General features: G+C 44.8%; 1 protein-coding gene across 2 annotated transcripts in view; it reads right to left on the reverse strand.

Moving 5' to 3' along the window:
- FLT4 (fms related receptor tyrosine kinase 4) overlaps positions 1–20,707 on the reverse strand; it is a 312,818-nt gene that overhangs the window by 47,516 nt on the left and 244,595 nt on the right. For both annotated transcript variants that reach the window (XM_068278407.1, XM_068278408.1), the window contains exons 13-19: positions 20,162–20,521; positions 16,909–17,055; positions 15,975–16,106; positions 14,241–14,347; positions 12,689–12,824; positions 7,213–7,317; positions 5,264–5,377 (exon numbers count right to left, since the gene is read on the reverse strand). In XM_068278407.1, the coding sequence (XP_068134508.1) occupies positions 5,264–5,377; positions 7,213–7,317; positions 12,689–12,824; positions 14,241–14,347; positions 15,975–16,106; positions 16,909–17,055; positions 20,162–20,521 (1,101 nt within the window). The remainder of the gene's footprint in view (positions 1–5,263; positions 5,378–7,212; positions 7,318–12,688; positions 12,825–14,240; positions 14,348–15,974; positions 16,107–16,908; positions 17,056–20,161; positions 20,522–20,707) is intronic.

Consider the following 20,707-nt stretch of genomic DNA (forward strand, 5'->3'; position numbering starts at 1 on the left):
GAGTCCTTACAGGTCCTCTTTAACCACTTCAGCCCACAGGGTTGTTCATTTTTTGCATCTGAGCAACTTTCACCTCCCATTCATTTGCCAATAACTTTATCACTACTCATCACAATGAGTTGATCTATAGCTTGTTTTTTCCGCCACCAATTAGGCTTTCTTTGGGTGATACATTTTGCTAAGTATAATTTTATTCTAAATCCATTTTAACAGGAATATTAAGAAAGAAATGGGAAAAAATCCTTATTTCTCAGTTTTTGGCCATTATAGTTTGAAATTAATACATGCTACTGTAATTAAAACCCATGTATTTCATTTGCCCATTTGTCCCGCTTATTACACCATTTAAATTATGTCCCTATCACAATGTATGGCGCCGATATTTTATCTGGAAATAAAGGTGCATTTTTCAATTTGCGTCCATCACTATTTACAAGCCCATAATTTAAAAAATTATATTAATATACTCCTTTGACATGCATATTTAAAAAGTTCAGATTAAAAATTTCATATTCATTCAATTCAAGTTCATATTAAAAATTTGATTTGAGTAATTTTTAGTGTGGGAGGTAAACAGGTCATTTTAAATGTAAAATAATGTGTTTATTTAATAAAAAGTGGATGTCGGTGTAGTTTTACTATTTGGCCACAAGAAGGCCACAGTAAAAAAAAGTCCTGGAAGCGTTCGATCACGCTTCCAGGAACATGAAGCTGTCGGGTTTTTCTGTGGGGGACTTCGATCAATGAATGGGAGCTATAATCCCATCTTTAATCAATGAATAGGAGCTATAATCCCATTCATTGATCGCTGGGCCAACGACCGGCGGCGGGAGCGTACACGACCGGCTGGAGCAAGGTCAGCCTATCTGGACGAGGATGTTTGTCCAGATAGGTTTAAGTGGTTAAAGGACATCCGAGGTGAAAATAAACTGATGATAAAAACAATTGTATCTGTCCTCTTTCTCCTAAAAATGACTTTTTTTTTAGTTATCCCACAGTTTTATTTTATATTTAAATATAGTTTTTACGTTTTTACTGTTTTGTGCTCTCTGCTCAATGACACCTTCATTGAAGTATGCCAGAGCTCAAATCTATGAATTATGGACCCTTTTATCTCTTTTTTGCTTTTAGTAGCAATTTACTTAAATTAAAGTGTTTTATGGCTGCAATTACTTATCAGTGAGGGTTGTGTTATAGTCTGACCCAGCCCGACCCGGTCCCGACCCAGAGAGAAAACTGTCACTTGCATACCTGATGTTTAACTCTTTCAGGCAGAGAAATAAAAAAAGGAACACAGCCTAGTTATTTGTGTGCTTGACATTTAATTTACATCACAGGAGCCTATAGGTACAGATCTCCTGGCACCCTAGACTCCGCCCCTCCATGAATCTACAAACCCCCACCACACCGCACCACAAGTGTTCTGGCTGGCCCAGCTGTCACTTCTCCCTTACTTCCCTTGCCTGTCATAGGTAGCTACAGGTGACCCTTAGTATTAGGTTGGCAGAAGTACCCTTAGTATTAAGGAGCTAGTGGTGCTCCCAGCCTGAATGGAGATCTCATCATTGGAATGCCGAGAGCCGGGTGAGTAACCTGTCATTTACACTCTGCTCAGGACTCTGCATAGGGAAGGAGAGAGGGAGGCGCTCTGAGAGGGGATTGAGCCACCTTTCTATCATCAGGCGCCAGTAGGCACGTGCCTACACTGCCTTATGGTAAATCCGGCCCTGGGCAGATGACATACAAACCCGATCAGGACCACCTATGGTGAGGACGCAGGGATTCCCATTAACCAGCGTATCGTTCCTGTATGCCCGGCCAATGCAAGAGAGCAGCTAGCGGTAAATTCACCACCTGTTAACTGCCTGACTGAAAGAGGCCTAACAAGCAGCACTGAGAAAGATTATTACCAATTTGCCAAAAACGATGTGAAACCCCCCCCCCCCCCAAAAAAAAAAAAACACCGCACTATCGCAGTTCAGGCTGCACTAAGAGCAGAGTAAGTCATCCGTAAATGGACTGAGCGGCTTTTCTGAGGTGAATAACTTTCTGAGCACAACGCTGAACTGATAGCGGTATCTCGTTACGGTGATAACTAAAGTCAATGGAATAACATGTTAACGCATTTATTTTTAGGAAGGAATGCCGGGCATTGCACTGCGTACGTGAAAATAAAACATTCACATCAGGATAAAGCGGCAAAAAGCTAATGCGCTGCAATGAGGAATGCGCACAAAGTGCACCTGTTATCTACAAATGATTCCTCGTGCCCACATTGTGTGATTTATACTCATAGAGCACTGAAAACATAATTCTCATGAGTATCAGCTGAGCTCTCGCCGTTTCCTCAGACAACTCATCTTATTATAGCAGAGCCGGATTTACCATAAGGCAAAGTAGGCACATGCCTACAGGCGCCTGATGATAGAAAGGCGGCTCACTCTCCTCCCCGAGTGCCTTCCTCCCTCCTTCTGTATGCAGAGTCCCGAGCAGAGCGTAAATGAGAGGTTACTCACCCTGCTCTCAGCATTTCACCCATTAGATCTCCCTTCAGTCGGGGGCACCTCTAGCTACTTAATACTGAGGTTCCTCTAGCTACCTAATACTTGGGGGCACCTCTAGCTGCTTAATACTAGAGATGGGCCGAACCTCCGATTTTAGGTTCGCGAACCTCCGCGGAAGGTTCGGTTCGCAGAAAAGTTTGCGAACCGCAATAGACTTCAATGGGGATGCGAACTTTGAAAAACAGAAAAAATTATGCTGGCCACAAAAGTGATGGAAAAGATGTTTGAAGGGGTCTAACACCTGGAGGGGGGCATGGCGGAGTGGGATACACGCCCAAAGTCCCGGGGAAAAATCTGGATGTGACGCAAAGCAACGTTTTAAGGGCAGAAATCACATTGAATGCTAAATTGCAGGCCTAACGTGCTTTCAAACATCTTGCATGTGTATACATCAATCAGGGAGTGTAATTAGAGTTCTGCTTCACACTGACGCACCAAACTAACTGTGTAACGCACCGCAAACAGCTGTTTGTGTAGTGACGGCCATGCTGGACTGGTGCGCACCGTGGCGAGAGTGTAGGCTGTGGCGGTTTTCAAGCCCATATGGTGGCTGGGCTGTGGTAGCTCAATGATAGAACAACAGTGACTGTCCAGCTGATCAAATTTGGTGTTTCCACAATGAAGCAACGACCTTATTATCTTCTTGTATGTAGGTAGGCATAGGTAGGTGTCCCAGTAGTTAGCTAGACATAGGTAGGAGACCCAGTATAGGTAGGTAGGCATAGGTAGGTTCCTCAGTAGTTAGCTAGGCATAGGTAGGAGTCCGAGTATAGGTATGTAGGCATAGGTAGGAGCCTCAGTAGTTAGCTAGGCATAGGTAGGAGACCCACTATAGGTAGGTAGGCATAGGTAGGTCCCCTAGTATAGGTAGGTAGGTAGGTGTCCCCGTATAGGTAAGTAGGTGCCCCAGTAGTTAGGTAGGCATAGGTAGGTGTCCCAGTATAGATAGTTAGGCAGGGCCTGGCTGGCACAGTAATAACAATTACCAAGGTCCAGCTGCAACAGATAGGGCTGTATAATGTCAGTGGCAGTGAGCAACACACACAAAAAAAAAACACATCAGGAAAACATTAGCTCTCAAAAGAGCTGTTGAGGGGTGCTATTTTAGCAATAACAATCAGCCAGGAACAAGCCAAGAGCCTAACTAATCTTTCCCTAGGAGAAAAAATCTGCAGCAGCTCTCCCTAGTCTGTCTATTTGCAGCAGGCACACGAGTGAGTGTCATGGCCAGCGAGCCTGCCTTATATAAGGGAGGGTGGGGCTCCAGGGCTTAGTGTAGCCTGAATGGCTACAATGTGCCTGCTGACTGTGATGCAGAGGGTCAAAGATGACACTCATAGTGCATTATGGGGTGAATCGAACTTCCGCAAAAGTTCGCCTGGTCCAGGCGAACGCGAACCCCCAAAGTTCACCTGGAACCGTTCGCCGGCGAACCGTTCGGCCCATCTCTACTTAATACTGAGGTTCCTCCAGCTACCTAATACTTGGGGGCACCTCTAGCTACCGGATACTTGGGGACACCTCTAGCTACCTAATGTTGAGGGTACTTCTGGCTGCCTAGTACTAATACAACTGTGGTTAAAGTGATCCTTAAGCCAACGGGAAAAAATGAGATTTACTCACCTGGGGCTTCCCTCAGCCCCCAGCAGCCGATCGGTGCCCTCGCAGCTCCGCTCCGATGCCTCTGGACCCGCCGGCGACGACTTCCGGTTTCGCCGTCACCGGCCGACAGGCATGGGAACGCGAGTGATTGTTCGCGTTCCCAGCCTGTATATCGCCCCCTATGCTGCTATTGCGGCCTGTCGGCCGGTGACGGCCAAACCGGAAGTGCTCGCCGGCGGGTCCTGGGACATCGGAGCGGAGCTGCGAGGGCACCGATCGGCTGCTGGGGGCTGAGGGAAGCCCCAGGTGAGTAAATCTCATTTTTTCCCGTTGGCTTAAGGATCACTTTAAGGGCAGATTGTAAGCCCGACACACGTCAGTTGATCCTGTGGATGTATTCTCTTTTTGTGTGGCGTTGTTAATAAAATAATATCGGCATTTTACCTACCTTACCTGGTTTGCATATCCTCTCTGTTTGTATACATGGATTGGCCTGGCTGACCACATCCTGCACTGGTGGGTGTAAGTTTATGGGGGCATCAGAGCGTTTTGAACCATCCTAATACTAAGGGGCACCAGGACCAGCCAGTACACTGGCGGAGAAGTTTGGTGGGGTTTTTAGGTTCCTGAAGGGCGAAGTCTGTCAACATCTGTGCCTATAGGCTCTTGTGAGGTAAATCCGGGCCTGTATTATACTGTATTCCCAGAATGCTCAGCGTGTTTAACCACTTCACCACTACAGGTTGTGTTCCCCTTATGGACTACAGTAATTTTCACATTTCAGTGCTCCTCCCATTCATTCGCTAATAACTTGATCACTACTTATCACACCTAAATCAGCCAGAATAACAAGCACTCATTCTTGCTGATTCTGCCACCTGCACTATAATTGGCCCAAGGAATCGGGCTCAGACCCACGAAACGCATTGCCTGTGTTAATAAATTTTATTACCTTATGAGATTTTCGTTTTTGAGGTAAGCCACCTCCTTTTTTCCTTTTATTTGATCTTAACTCAGTTTTATATACCCATTGGGTGCCTCTTACCCTGTTGTGCATATCAGGTACAGTAAATGGCAGTTTTGTGTAAAGCACTCACCATTGGTTTTTGTGCACGCTCCCAGTAAATTCACAACATTCAGATGGTTTCCAATGTGGATAAGAATCTTCAGCTCTGACATCAGAGCTTTGTGCTCGCTGGCTGTGGCACCCTCTGAAGGAGAAAGAAGGAATTACACTGGATATTCTTGTCTGGATTACGCAGTACAGACCTATACAAACGCTTGTATTAATCAATGAAATAACCTGAGGAGCAAAACTTACCGCGCACTAATCACACAGTAAACAGAGTCCTTCTTGGTCTGAGATGAGTAAAGTGAATTCCTGGGGTACAGACAAAGTGGCATAATAGTGGGGGTAAACAAGCTTGACATATGTTTCGTGGTAACCTGCTTCTTCAGAGGCTGCCTGTTAAGTCTCTGAAGAAGTGGCTTAATGCATAACAGCTGTCAGGCTTGTTCACCCCAACTGTTATGCTACTTTGCAATAGTGCTTTGTACGGTGCTTCTCTTCTTCAGCTATAGATTGCCAAGTGTTTCTCTGCAGTGCACATAGCTTTGGAACAGGTTTCTAGCTGGTTCCCAGCTCCCAGGAGCCTCTAGTGCAGTGGCAGTGGCGTACCAAGGGGGAGTCGCATGGAGAGGGCCATTCTGGGTGACACCATGGTAGGGGTGACTCCTGGCCAGAAGTGCAGTGCCGGTGGGGGCAATGCGGGGAGGAGTCTTGGGATATGGGGAGAGGGGCCTGACTTCATTCCTCCCTCCCTCTCCATGGGCCCCCATCCTGTGTCTCCCCCAGTTGCAGAGCGCAGTGTGCAGCTTCAGTGATATACTCTCACGTGATCTAGATGTCCTCTCCGTCTCCCGCTGTCCTTAGTCGGGCCCCGCTTCCTGCATCATGAAGCATTTGGAGGGTCTGAGCGTTTATGTACAGAGCAGTGCCCACCATGGTGGAGGGTTGTATGTACAGACTGCAGCCCACCAAAGAGGAGGGCGGGAATTGTATGTTAAAGAGAATCTGTACTCTGAAATTCTTACAATAAAAAGCATACCATTCTATTCATTATGTGCTCCTGGTCCCCTCTGTGCTGTTTCTGCCATTCTCTGCTGCAAACCTGGCTTGTAATTGCCAGTTTTAGGCAGTGTTTACAAACAAACTAACCAGCTTCTAATAGGCTCAGCTAAGCAGAGTGTGTTAGTCACACAGAGCCTGCAGGGGGTGTGTACAGCTTCTAGCTAATCACAAGCAGCCCTGCACATTCCAGTCTGACTGCCTCAGCCTGACTGTGCCGACTATAGAGAGAAGATTAGATCATATAACAGAGATAACACAGCTACTGTGCAATTAGGAAAAGCTGCAGTAAGCCAGACCACATTAGAAAAGGCATAGGAACTTATAGCATAGAAGAAATAAAGATAAACAATTTGTTACAGAGTCTCTTTAAGAGAGTGCTGCCCACCATGGGGGTGGGGCTGGAGTGTATGCTGCATTTCATGTGTTGGAGGTAACGTTTGCTGCATTTATTATTTGATGGTCATAATGGCTGCATTTGATACTTTGGGGTTATTGTGCAGCATTTGCCATTTTGGGGTTGGGGGCTTATGATTACTAAATGTTATGTTTATAGATAAATCGAAAGAAGCACAAGGACGGGAAAATTGATATATTTTTATGCCAACTTTATTAGGTACAGCTTGCTAGTATTAAGTTCGACTCCTAAGTTCGAAAAAAACAAAACAATATATGTTCCCTTAAACCAAACACACAACACTAACTTTTATACCAGGTGGTGTAACGGATCAGTATCATCAAACACGTGGTGTGTAACCAGGGTGGGGGAGCCACATTTTTCTTAATCAGTATCAGATGTCCACAATACCCTCATCTAGCAGCACTATGCTACTGAACCGGAGAGTAATCTGCAGGATTCCAGTAAAGCTCACATCTGTGGGAAGACCTGACCCTCGCTGAACTCCAGATAACACGTACCTTTCAGCATCTTCACCGCTACTGTCTCACAGCTGCTGCTCTTACTGATTCCAAAAGCCGATGCTTCCACCACCTTACCAAACGCTCCATGGCCAAGGACTTTACCTGGAATACAACATATAATAATTCATATCACCCAAACAGGACGAAAGGGAAGTAACAGGGCTTTAAAGTGAATCTCCAGACTAAAAATCTACTCAGCAGCACTGAAAAGGCTTGGTGTTTCTTTAACAGTTTCACAGCATCAAAACTTTGTTTTTCTTACCCAAGCCTCATTTTTAGCTGCACAGAAAAAAAAACTGCCCGGGCATTTTCCCCCTGATGCTGTGCAAAGCATGATGGGATTTCTGATGTTTCTGTTCGTTTTTTTTTTTATTTGAGATTTGAAGCCTAGCGCACGCAGCTGGGAGGGGTGATCAGGACACAGGACAGTTGGAACTGTGTCTCATGCTCCTTGTCATCTCCTTTCAACCAAAAAGATGGCTGCCCTCATGAAATCACAAACATTTGCCTGTTCTTTTAAAACAGAGTGAATAAGAGATTATATTACCTATTAACATAACTAATGTAACTTAATGACAGTGTGTTTGTTTAGGCTGAAGTTCCCCTTTAAAGCGGACCTGAATACAGAACTTCCTCTCTGCTGTAAAAGATAAGCAACAGCATAATAACCTTTAAAGAAAAACATTTCTTTGTTACAGCTGATACAAATCCTGCAATCAATCTGCAGTGTGTCCACTTCCTGCTTTCATGGAAGCAGACATATTGTTAACATCCTGTGTTTACAAATTATCTGCTCTGCTGTGGCAGTCAGATGAGACAGCTGAGAGATCAAATTACAGCTGTGATTAGTCACAGATGGAGGGGGGATTAGGCAGACTAAACTCTCTAAATACATACAGGGCGCATTTCTCTGTTTTCCTTCAGTCAGGTCCACTTTAAAACAGACATAAAGCTCCTTTCACACTTAATAGAGTCCACGTGTGCGGTGTGGATAGTGGCTGGATGGTGTAATGGTTAAGGGCTCTGCCTCTGACATGGGAGACCAGGGTTTGAATCTCGGCTCTGTCTGTTCAGTAAGCCAGCACCTATTCAGCAGGAGACCTTGGGCAAGACTCCCTAACACTGCTACTGCCTATAGAGCGCCCCCTAGTGGCTGCAGCTCTGGCGCTTTGAGTCCGCCAGGAGAAAAGCGCAATATAAATGTTTGTCTTTGTCTTTTGTTTGTCTTTATATGTTTTAGTTATAAATTGCCAACATATTACTCAGCGCTGGACAATAAAAAAGGTTACAGACAATAAAAAAGCACAAGAATACACGATCAGGCATCCCCGGAGAACGTTTAGATGGGAGGCTTGGTTCATGAAGTCAGCGTCTGAGTGGCGTGGTGACCAAGGAGTCCAGGTAGTTTAGCCATTCAGTGGGATGGCTGCGTGATCGAATAGGAAACACAAGGGGGGAGGACCCAGCCCAAAGGCTTACAATCTAAAGGGGGAGGGGGGAGGACCCAGCCCACAGGCTTACAATCTAAAGGGGGAGGAGGGAGGACCCAGCTCAAAGGCTTGCAATCTAAAGGGGGAGGGGGGAGGACCCAGCCCACAGGCTTACAATCTAAAGGGGGAGGACCCAGCCCACAGGCTTACAAGGGGGAGGTGCTGCAATTTTGCGTTTGACTATGGTAGGGACTAGATTGTGAGCTCCTTTGAGGGACAGTTAGTAACAAGACTACATATACTCTGTACAGCGTTGCGGAAGATGTCGGCACTATATAAATACTAAATAATAACAATTGTTTGTCGCACATCTCATGTATTTCAGTAGCATCGTATTGAAACTGTGTCTTCATGCAAATTTTCGGATCTGATTTTGCTGCATCTGTAAAACAGTTGGCAGCGTTGCATTTTTTTACATACATGGCGCCATTCACATGTAATGAAAGTCAATGGAAATGCAGAAAATTTGCTTTTGGTATGCGAAAAATGGATGCAAATTTAAAGTCGCCTTGAAACAATCTGTAAAAAAATAGTTAGGTAATCACCTGTTTAGAGGAAAGACTCTGGATGCCATAGAATCTTCCCGATCTTGCTCCATGAGGCGGTCAGGAGGCATATTTCATTGGCTCCTGACCCTGTGATCACTGTGAGGCAATCTCATGGCCTCAATTCTGGTAGGGTTATCAAACAAATTACCTCATGTGAGGCAATTTACCTCATGAGGTAATGACATTTAGCAATTCTGGTAGGTTTTAGTCATATTTTACCTCATAAGGTAAATTATGAGGTAATGCACAGGCATGGGCTTCCGAATTGCGCGGAAGCTAAAATTCCAAAATTCCGCCGGAATTGGGGTTTCCGCATGGTTCCGCGGAATTCGGAAATTGCAATCCGGAATTCGGAATTCCGGCAAAATCGGAATCGGAATGAATTGACCAATCAGGAGATGCGGAATGAGTTGACCAATCATAATCAGCGGAAAGTTACCGCGCTAAAATAACGGTTTCAACATTTTTTTTATCCAAATTTACAAAATACAAATCAACTTTATTAACAATAGACTGTTATCAACAGTATTGATGATCATCTTAAATTTCAGATACAAAAACGATATTTCAAATGAGCGATTAAGTAATTCCTCCTAAATTTACGGAAATCCGTTTACAAACTACGGAAATCCGTTTAAAAATACGGAAAGTGCACGTGGCGGAATACCGCGGAATGTAGCGGAATGTAGCGGAATTCCACCGGAATGTAGCGGAAGCGGTATTTTGTTATGGCGGTATGCGGAATTACCGCGGAATCGGAAATTGGCTCTTCCGACCATGCCTGGTAATGCATGAGGTAATTTGCATTAATTTTACCAAAAATAGCTATTCTCATGGAAATTACTGGGCAAGTTAGCATATAATTTACCGATCAGTTTAAGGCCTGCCTGTACCTGGAGGTAAAGTCACTTTGTATACATTTGGCAGTTTTTAGTGGAGTTCCTATTGCTGTTTTAGTGCCCTTCCTTTTCATGCTGTGTAATAGAAAATAATAGTAGAAATAAAACTCCAAATATTTACTGGATTTTTTTTATAAGGGATCCCTATAAAAATACTTTTCATAGGGTGCTACATAATCAAAAACACCTTCCCCCTCAAAAATAAAACTTCTACCAAAGACTATCCTAAATTATGGAAGATAATTAAAGACTACGATTATTTATTTACTGCATGCTTACAGCTGAAATACCTCATGTTTTACCTCACTTGATGCATTTACCTCATGTTCGGAAATGGCGAAAAATCTTTCAGAATTGCTAAAAAAAGAGGAAGATACCTCATGAGGTATTTTACCCATAAAAAAATATTTACCTCACATAGCTACTAGAATCAAAGCCAATGGCTCACATTGATCACAGGGTCAGAAGCCAATGAAATATGCCTGCTGACCGCCTTATGGAACTCTGTCATAGCGATGGCAGAGTGGGTGACCTTCAGCGATGGGAGAGCGGTGCGATTGACGGCAGCAGAGGGTATGTACAGCGTGACATTGGTAGGCCCCCATTTTTTGTACCAGCGGTCTCTGGTCCTTAAAGGGAACCAGAGACGAAGCACCCTCATGTATTTTACCATATACAGGATCTTCTCAAAAAATTAGCATATTGTGATAAAGTTCACTATTTTCTGTAATGTACTGATAAACATTAGACTTTCATATATTTTAGATTCAAATACACACAACTGAAGTAGTTCAAGCCTTTTATTGTTTTAATATTGATGATTTTGGCATACAGCTCATGAAAACCCAAATTCCTATCTCAAAAAATTAGCATATTTCATCCGACCAATAAAAGAAAAGTGTTTTTAAAACAAATAAAGTCAACCTTCAAATTATTATGTTCAGTTATGCACTCAATACTTGGTCGGGAATCCTTTTGCAGAAATGACTGCTTCAATGCGGCATGGCATGGAGGCAATCAGCCTGTGGCACTGCTCAGGTGTTATGGAGGCCCAGGATGCTTCGGTAGCGGCCTTAAGCTCATCCAGAGTGTTGGGTCTTGTGTCTCGCAGCCGATCATGTGATGTATGGGGAAGTTGATCATGTGACGTAGGGGGAAGATACTTATAGCGTCTCCCAGCTCTGATAGGCCAAGCCCCTGATGAGTCATTTGGACGAAACTAGTAGAGCGTGGCCGAAGGAGCTGGTGAGACGCTGGAGGGTCCTGTGAATTGATTTTATATGCGCATTTTATCTACTTAAATGTAAGTGCATTACTTTTTATGAGGCATACAATAAAACGGATTTACGCTATGGTCGACTGTGTTTGAGTTCTAGGAGAGGTTTATCTGCCAAAGAACTGGATCTAAGTTGTTACAACACGCTGTATCGCTGGTCTGTTGTGGGTCGGCCCGTGCATCTGGTGAGCGCCCTGTGTGTCTGTGTGGTGGAGGCACGCTGGGTGACATAGCTGGTTTGAGGGTGCACTTGGTGGATAACTGACCAGATGGTATTATACTATTGCTGCTGTGTTTATTGTTTTTTATGTATGATGGAACCCTGAGAAACGTTGAGGAGTGGAGGAAGAAAGTTTGCTGGCAAGGCCAAAAACGTTATCTGCTGATCTGAGAGGATTGGCCCATCTATCTGGTGAGCGTATAGTGTTACCACTTTATTAATTGATGCAAGGCTATGGAGATCACGCATTGAAGCGGGGCTGAACTGGAGGAAGCAATCTGATCTGTTTCTATGAACTTTTTATTATTAAATTGGACGTTTTACTTAAAAGGACATTTACTAGTAATGCATGTATGAGGAAAAATCTGTTGAGCGCTCTGTCTTCTAACAGTATCTATACATTTGTTAAGCAACTGCCAAGACAAATTCCTTGTAGGTGCAAACTTACTTGGCGAAATAAAATGGATTCTGATTCTGATTCTTATCAGCCCTTATAAAATCCCCCACTGAGCATTCAGTCTGGCTTTGCTATAATGACTCAGCTATAATGATTGCTGAGCAGAGGTCAGAAGGGGGCAGGCTTGGGCTTGAAAAGACACCCAGAGAACACAGAATTCCTGAGCAAAGCCAGACTGAATGCTCAGTGGGGTATTTTATCATGCCTGATAAGAAGCAAGCTGAACAGTTAAAAAAGTAACAGAGAGCAGGGTAGGTGTTTTCTCTAATGCCCCCACTGATATATATGGTAACATACATGAGGGTGCTTTGTCTCTGGTTCACTTTAAGGGGACAGAGAACGCTGGTAATGAAGTGGTTAACACACATGTTAACATGTACCCTCATCAAATGTTCTGTCCGGCTCATAATTGGACAGTTCCATGATCGTTCTCCATGCAAGGAACACAGACCACAACAATCAAATAATGTTTATCCAAAATATTAACTTTTTGTTGTACCTCAGTAGGCCTCACCTATAACCCAATCATACTATAGGCTGTATAGTAAAGTGAAGAGAGAGTGCATAGAACGGTCTGTCTTACCAAGTCTCAGTCTGTCTCTGGGAAACTCCCACTTGCTGGAGTCGTAGGGAAGATAGTCGCATTGGTCTTCCAGCGGCACCTCCCCGGGGTCCATAATAATGGACAGGTAGCCGGTCTTTATCTCACTGTGCCGGGGCTGCAAACACAAGGACAGAAAGTCATAAATGCAACTTTGTATACTTGTGGGTTTTTACATTTAACTCGAGTTGTGTTTGAGTATTCATGTGATTATCCTAATGCCCAGAGACAGGGGCAACAGAAGACCCCCAGATACAGCGCAGAGCTACTACCGCACCCCCAATTCTCATCCCATGGACTCAGCGCGAGGATGGCAGCAAGGTGTTAGCAGTGTACAGAACATGGATAAAAGGTTTCGATAATATGATAGTACAGTTGGTAGAAGAACCAAACGGGCCTGGACAGAAGATGGTAGCAATGTGCACCCCCTCCTTCTTCCATGGGCATAACTACAAACCATGGGTTCCCCAAGCAAACTGTGATGGCTCACCCAACCAATGGTCACACCCTTTCCCTTACCTACCCCCTGGTGCCCCTCACAGCCTGGGGGCCCATCTCACAAGGGGCATAAAACAAGTGTGGCCATTAGGATCTTCACACCCATAACAAGTGTAGCCACAAAACACCTGATATGTAGGGTGGACCCCTTTATTGGAGGGCTTAGAGTAGTGGCTGGGGCCCTCTTACAGCTCTGGGCCCCCCTGCAGTTGCAGAGGCTGATCTACTATAGGTACGCCCCTGCCTTCTTCCTTTAAGCCCATGTAAACACCTACATGCCTAATTGTAAATATAGCCCAGAAACAATGATGTGTCTAATAGAACAGTGGCAAAAAAAATCTGGTTTCAGTTCAACATCGGTCAATGATATGGTGGTGATATGGTGATGATATGGTCAATGATATGGTGGTGATATGGTGATGATATGGTCAATAATATGGTGAATGATATGGCAATGATATGGTGGTGCAATGGTCAATGATATGGTCAATAATATGGTGGTGCAATGGTCAATGATATGGTCAATAATATGGTGAATGATATGGCAATGAATATGGTGGTGCAATGGTCAATGATATGGTGATGATATGGTCAATGATATGGTCAATAATATGGTGAATGATATGGCAATGATATGGTGGTGCAATGGTCAATGATATGGTCAATGATATGGTGACAATAGATGATATGGTGAATGATATGGCGATGATATGGTGAATGATATGGTGAATTATATGGCAATGATATGGTCAATGATATGGTGATGCGATGGTCAATGATATGGTGATGAATTGATATGGTCAATGATATGGTGATGCGATGGTGTACGGAGTTTCTCCATTTGCTTGAGGAAGGACAATGCCATAGAGACGTCATACTCTGGCCCAGCGTATAAGATTTTCATCCAAGAATAATCCATCATTGGGTCAATGAACGCTCTTCTGGGCAGCAGATGGTCTTGGTGTCTATAAATGCCTTCATACATAGTGTCCTTGTGTTATCTAAGGAATCTGATGGTCCAGAGACAGCCACATACCCTCTTGATGTTGCAGAATATGAGGATGAGGAGGATCCAGAAGAAGACAGCGATGACTCCAGTTCCGATCAGAATCACTATCTCCACGTTGGTCTTATCATCCGACCCTGGAACAAGAGATTGAACGAAAATAATGATCTGCGGAATGATAGTCCACTAACCATCCGAATACCTGACAATGCATAATGTTTTCAACTACTCTAATAACGGATACAGAGCCCCAAAAACAGGATTCCACAGAGGTGTAAGCAGGGAAGGAGAACAATGTGTTAATGATTTCCACTATTCATGTGATTGATTTTCCTTGCATTGAAGGGCAACCACGGCTATAATTATTAGGTAATTCCCGGTAGAGTTGATCCAGGGATTTATCTGACTGCCATCTGGAGTCAGGAAGGAATTTTTCCCTTTTAAAGAGAATCTGTACTGTAAAATTCTTACAATAAAAAGCATACCATTCTATTCATTATGTTCTCCTGGGCCCCTCTGTGCTGTTTCTGCCACTCTCTGCTGCAATCCTGGCTTGTAATTGCCATTTTTATGCAGTGTTTACAAACAAAAGACATGGCTGTTACCAGCTTGTGATAGGCTGCGGAGAGGGATGTGTATAACTTCTATCCTATCACAAGCAGAGCAGCACATTCCTGCCTGAGCCCGACAGAGCCAACAGAGGAAAAAAAATTAGATTATATAACAGAGATAACACATCCACTGTGTAACTATGAAAGGTTGCAGTAAGCCAGAGCACATTAGAACAGGTATAGGAACTTGTAGGATAGAAGAAATAAGAAGGAACATTTTGTTACAGAGTCTCTTTAAGGCCTTGGCCCAGGCCTTGTAAGTTGTTTGCCTTCCCCTGGATCACCTGGGATTTGTGGTTCAGGATGGTGTGTTTTATTTTTTCCTTCTGGTTGAACTTGATGGGTGGATGTCTTTTTTTCAACCAAACTAACATACAGCTGATCACTGACACAATAGCAACAATGAAGAGCTAATACAGCGGTTGAAAGTGGGCCCCTAATGGCCCAGGGGTCCTGGTGCAATCACAAGCTGTGCCTCCCCTATTGCTACGCCACAGGGCAATGGGGAAGATCAGCACTAAAGGGAACCTGAAGCAAGAGGGATATCGAGCTTTGGCATATTTACTTCCTATTAAACAATACCAGTTGCCTGGCAGTCCTGCTTATCTATTTGGCTGCAGTAGTGTGTGAATCACACCAGAAACAAACATGCAGCTAATCTAGTCAGATTCCAGTTACAGGGTGTAAGGAAGGATCTGATTAGCTGCATGTGATTCAACACTACTGCAGCAATAGATAAGCAGGACTGCCAGGCAACTGGTATTGTTTAAATTAGGAAGTAATATGCAAGCCTCCGATATCCCTCTTCGCTTCAGGTTCCCTTTAAGTGATAAGTAAGACTGGATGACTGTTTATTTGATTCATACATTTGAGTCTATTTGACCTTCAAGGGTTTTTAAAAATAATGAAAATGTATTTCATTTTTCTATGGGAAGGTGTATAATAGGGTATTTGGATGTGGTTTTACTTTTTGGCCACAAGATGGAGATACAGAGTTAGTGTGTTCTAAAAATAGAAACAGAGCCAAGTGTTTATTATTTGTTTATATTTGTGTAAACACAGGAGCGTAGAAACTCGTACTGGTGGTGGTAAAGTGGTGTGAATTAAGAATTTTAGGTAAAGCAAATTGTCTTTGAGAAAAATAAAACCCCACCTTCTACAGAGATACTGGCTGAGGAGTTCACACAGCCCTTCCCGTTACAGGCGGAGCAGAGATACAGCCCAGCATCCTCTTCTCTCACCCTCTGGATACTCAGCGTTCTGTTGTCCTCTCCTAGGACCACACCTACACAAAGAGAAAATACACAATATATATATATAGTGTAAATATAAATGTGTAAATACAAATCAAAACATATTTCATCAGGTTGTAAAGTGTCAGGGCATGCACAACTACAGCCTCTGCAGTCGCAGGGAGGCGGGAGAGGGAGGCGGAGCCACACAGGCACCTGCCGATCTGCAGCTTGGGCCAATTATAAGAGAGTCTTCCACAGAAGAATATTGCTTCTCCCCAGGAGCCTAACTACAAATCCTGGGACCCCAGCAAAACTCTGATGGGGACCCCTTACATTCACCCCCCCTTCCTCCTCCCACAGCCAGGGGAGGGGCAATCTGCCCATCGTGACACCATGATCACCCATCCATAACAATTTTAGCTGCAGTAACTCTTGCTCTAGAGGTGGGCCCTGTATTGGAGGGAGGGTAAGGAGTTGGGCACCCCGGTTCTCTGTGCCCCTTTGCACTAGCAATAGCTGCTCCCCCAATAACTAATAACTATGCCAATAAAAAGAGCACAACAAATAAAAAAGAGGAGGAGTTGTAACGATGGCTTCAGAATTCAGAGGTTTCAGGAATAATGCCCTACATATTACAGATATGGCCCTCCATGAGGCAGCATGTGGAGCAATATTCCTGGAAAACTTGATGTTTTGAAGCCACCAGTGTTTTGCTTTTATATTTTACAGCGAGTCAGACGAGGCCCTCCGGCTGACTAAAGGAGATTATCGGCAACCATGATGGAATTACAGCCAAACACAGTATGGTGTTTCTTGGGGAGTTCAGGAAACAGAAATGGAAAAGGTACAAACCTGACACCTCTTCCACCAGCTTGTTGTCTTTGTACCAGAGGATGCTGGGAGTGGGCGTGCCGTCAGCTTCACACTGCATCACCATGGAGTCACTGACGTTCACTATCTTGTCTGACAGATCGAGTCGAAGTTGTGGAGCTTCCTGTGCTGGAAAGTTAATGCAGCGGTTAATACACAGAATGTACGACATCACAGGATGTTTAATGTATTTTACGCTTCCTGTGCCATGTATTGTTGGCTGCTTAAAAAACATGCTCTATGCAGATTTTTTTAGTTACTAGACCTTATAGGCCCATTAGAATACCGGGTGCTAGAAGCCCAGCCGCCAACCTCTTGGAAGACCTTCCTCTTCACCCCGCCTCCTTAATGTTTATTTTTTTTACACGCCCCTGGGTTGCGCAGAATATCAGCCTTGCTCATAGGGTGGGCTAAGCCTTGGGACCTACTTATTGGAGTCAGATGAGGGGGGTGAATGGCATACGTGCACATCACAGTCATTGCCTACAAAGCAAATGCCACCGCTGCCCAAAGCCTGCACGGGGCACACCACAACCACCGCCTATACCGCAAACACCAGCACTGCCCAAAGCTTCCACATGTGCACAGCAAAGCCTGCGCTCACACACCACAACCGCCACAGTGCGTCCGTGCATAATTACATCCTTTGTTTAATTAATAGTATTCCTGGCGGATCGGCTGATAAATGAGTAGTTACCATTTGCTACCTGTGCAGTTTAACCATGCACTGGCTGCGGTGTGTCCATGCCACGCATAATTACATCCTCCATTTCAGTATACAGGGTAGCATGCGGGCAATGAGTAAATGACACTTTACTGATAGACTCAGAGCACAGAATGACGTCTGCAGGAGTTCCCTCTGCTCGGAACAATTGCAGCTGGAAGAATGCCAGACATGAGGCATAGGAAAGGCATCTCACAACACACACTACCCCAGAATAACAAGCAGAATATAAGTAAACAGCAGCCGTGTCACACATCAGAGCTCACGTGGGTGTGTCAGCAGACTGGGCACAGCAGTACTGGCAGCACTGCTGCTAAGTGCTTACCATGCTGGCTGCAGCGCTGGTTTTGTGGTTGTGCTCATGGGTGGAGTCAAATGTACAAATGCTGTTTTGATATCCAGATGTGTCCCTCCCCCATAGATAGCCAGATGTGCCCCTCCCCTCCAGATAGCCAGATGTGCCCCCCCATAGATAGCCAGATGTGCCCCTCCCCTCCAGATAGCCAGATGTGCCCACTTCCAACATTCAAATAGCCTGATGTATCCCTCTTTAAATAGCCAGATGTGCCCCCCTTTAGATAGCAAGATGTGCCCCGCTTTTTTGCTGCCGTTAACACTTCTGCACTCCTCTGCAAAGGGAGAGAGAGAAGCAGGGGCACTTCGGGTAGATAGCGCCCCCACAGTGCTGCACCCGGGGACATATGTTCCCACTTGCCCCCCATAGCTATGCCTCTGAATGGAATCAATTCACAAAATGTATCTCATGGATTTTCACACCTTGCTGATTTTTCACGTCGACTAGGTGCGAACGAATTAACCTCCTTGGCGGTATTGACGAGCTCAGCTCATCAATGACCGCCGGAGGGCACCGCTCAGGCCCCGCTGGGCCGATTTTGCTATATTTTTTTTAAAACACGCAGCTAGCACTTTGCTAGCTGCGTGGGAGATTTGATCGCCGCCGCTCCCCGACGTGAAAGAGGACCCCCGCAGACCTTGTGCGCAGCCTGGCCAATCAGTGCCAGGCAGCGCTGAGGGGTGGATCGGGACTCCCGATGACGTCACAACGTCGATGACGTCATCACAATCGTCGCCATGGGGACGGGGGAAGCCCTAAAGGAAATCCCGTTCAGAACGGGATTTCCGGACGGCCTTACGCGCCGGCGGCGATTGGACCATACGCGCAGACGCCGCAGGGAGGGGGGAATCATGTAGCTAGTGCTAGACTAGCTACATGATTTAAAAAAGAAAAAATTCAAAAAATAGTGCTGCGCCGCCACCCTAGCGGTCTTAATAGAACGCCTGGGTGGTTAATGAGCTGATAAGAGAGGAATTCAGCTCTGTGACTGAAAAATAATTGCAGGATACATTTATGATGTCATTTAATCTATGCAGGGTTGTGGAGTCAGTACAGAATTCATCCAACTCCGACTCCAGGTACCCAAAATTGCTCCAACTTACACTCCTTGACTCTGACACCACAAAAAGGGTATAAGAGGCGCCCAGGTGTAATAAAAGCATCTAAAACCAGTTTAAAAACGGGAAATAAATTTGAGGTAGCTTACCTCAGTGACGAAAAAATCTTTGTATTTTACAAAGGTTTTTATTAGTAGCACAGGCAACGCGTTTCGCGGGTCAGAGCCCGCTTCCTCAGGCCAATAACAGTGCCAAACTAAATGACAGATTCAGCAAAGGGAGCCTCTACTGTATTTATGGTTCTGTTTTTTAATTTTTGGTTATTGTGTTTCCCGCTATGTTTGGTCTGTCAACATGTGATCTGAGCCTAAATGTCTTAGTGGGAGGACCCCAGTATAAACTCCGCCCCTGGGGCCTGAGGGTCTCTCGCCATTTTATTACTTTTTTCCACAGCCAGAGATGGTCACGGAGATGCAGATTTATTGAAGAGTTATGCAGCTCCGAATTGGGCCGATCAAAATCAGCAGGAAGTGCATGTAATTGGTTCAGTTCCTACATACAATTTACATAAAATCTGCATGTAAGGCAGTTTGATTAGCAACTGATTGACCAGCTCCATCCACAGAGTCAGAAATTAAAGAGGAACTGTAGTGAAAATGACATAATGAATACACTTGCTTATTGTTCACAATATTTATTTGTGTATTATTTAATCAGTGTTGGTCCGTTGTAAAATCTTTCCTCTGCCTGATTCTGAAATGTATCACTGGTGGTGACATCTTTATTGCTGCCAGGTGATCTGTACGGAATGTTTGTCACTGAGAGTTCTAAGCACGGAGGGAGATACTGGTTGCTTGGCAGTTGGAAACAGCTGTTGTATTTCCCACAATTCAACAAGGATCACAGACAGGAAACTGTCAGGGCCATGGTCATGACATCACACTGTGGGAGGGGATTCACCACAATGTCAGCCATACAGACCCCCCTGATGATCTAATAGAGGAAAGGTAAAGTTTTCTCGTGGGAAAGGGGGTACTAGCTACTGCTAGGGATGGGTAAAAGTTCCTGTTTATAAACATTGGAGGATTTGCTACTCACCAAGCACAGATATGTATTTCTTCTGGCAGTGCTTCTCCCGGGTCTTGCGGTTCTGGACTTCGCATACATAGTCGCCCTCATCCTCCAGTGATATATTGGGGATATTGAGTACCAGGGCGGCTGTATTGGTTCCTGGCTGGATCCTGGGTTCCCCCCTCATACGGGCAGCGTACTGGTGAACATTCTTACACTCCAACACCAGCGGGTTCCCCTCGGCATCGAGCAGAGTCAGCAGGTTCAGCCGGTACCACTGAAGGTTCTCATAAGTGTAGTTATCTGCATGACAACTGAGGCTGAGGTTCTGGCCTTCTATTGGCTCCTGGGAAGGCTGGGGGTCAATGCGGAACCCATCTGGGATTGCTGCAAAGAAGACACAGGTCACTGTACTCAAGGCACCATCATGCTTACAGTGTATCTCCCATATGAAGAAATCTATATATTTGAAGGTAATTTGGGTGCGATTCAAGCCTGATAAATTGGAAGCTGGGTAGCGGAAGTTCTATGGTAAGCAAAGCAGGATAGTGCCCAGGTTAGTGTTAGGCGTGG

This window comes from Hyperolius riggenbachi, chromosome 3 (genome assembly GCF_040937935.1).
Source record: "Hyperolius riggenbachi isolate aHypRig1 chromosome 3, aHypRig1.pri, whole genome shotgun sequence".
NCBI lineage: Eukaryota > Metazoa > Chordata > Amphibia > Anura > Hyperoliidae > Hyperolius > Hyperolius riggenbachi.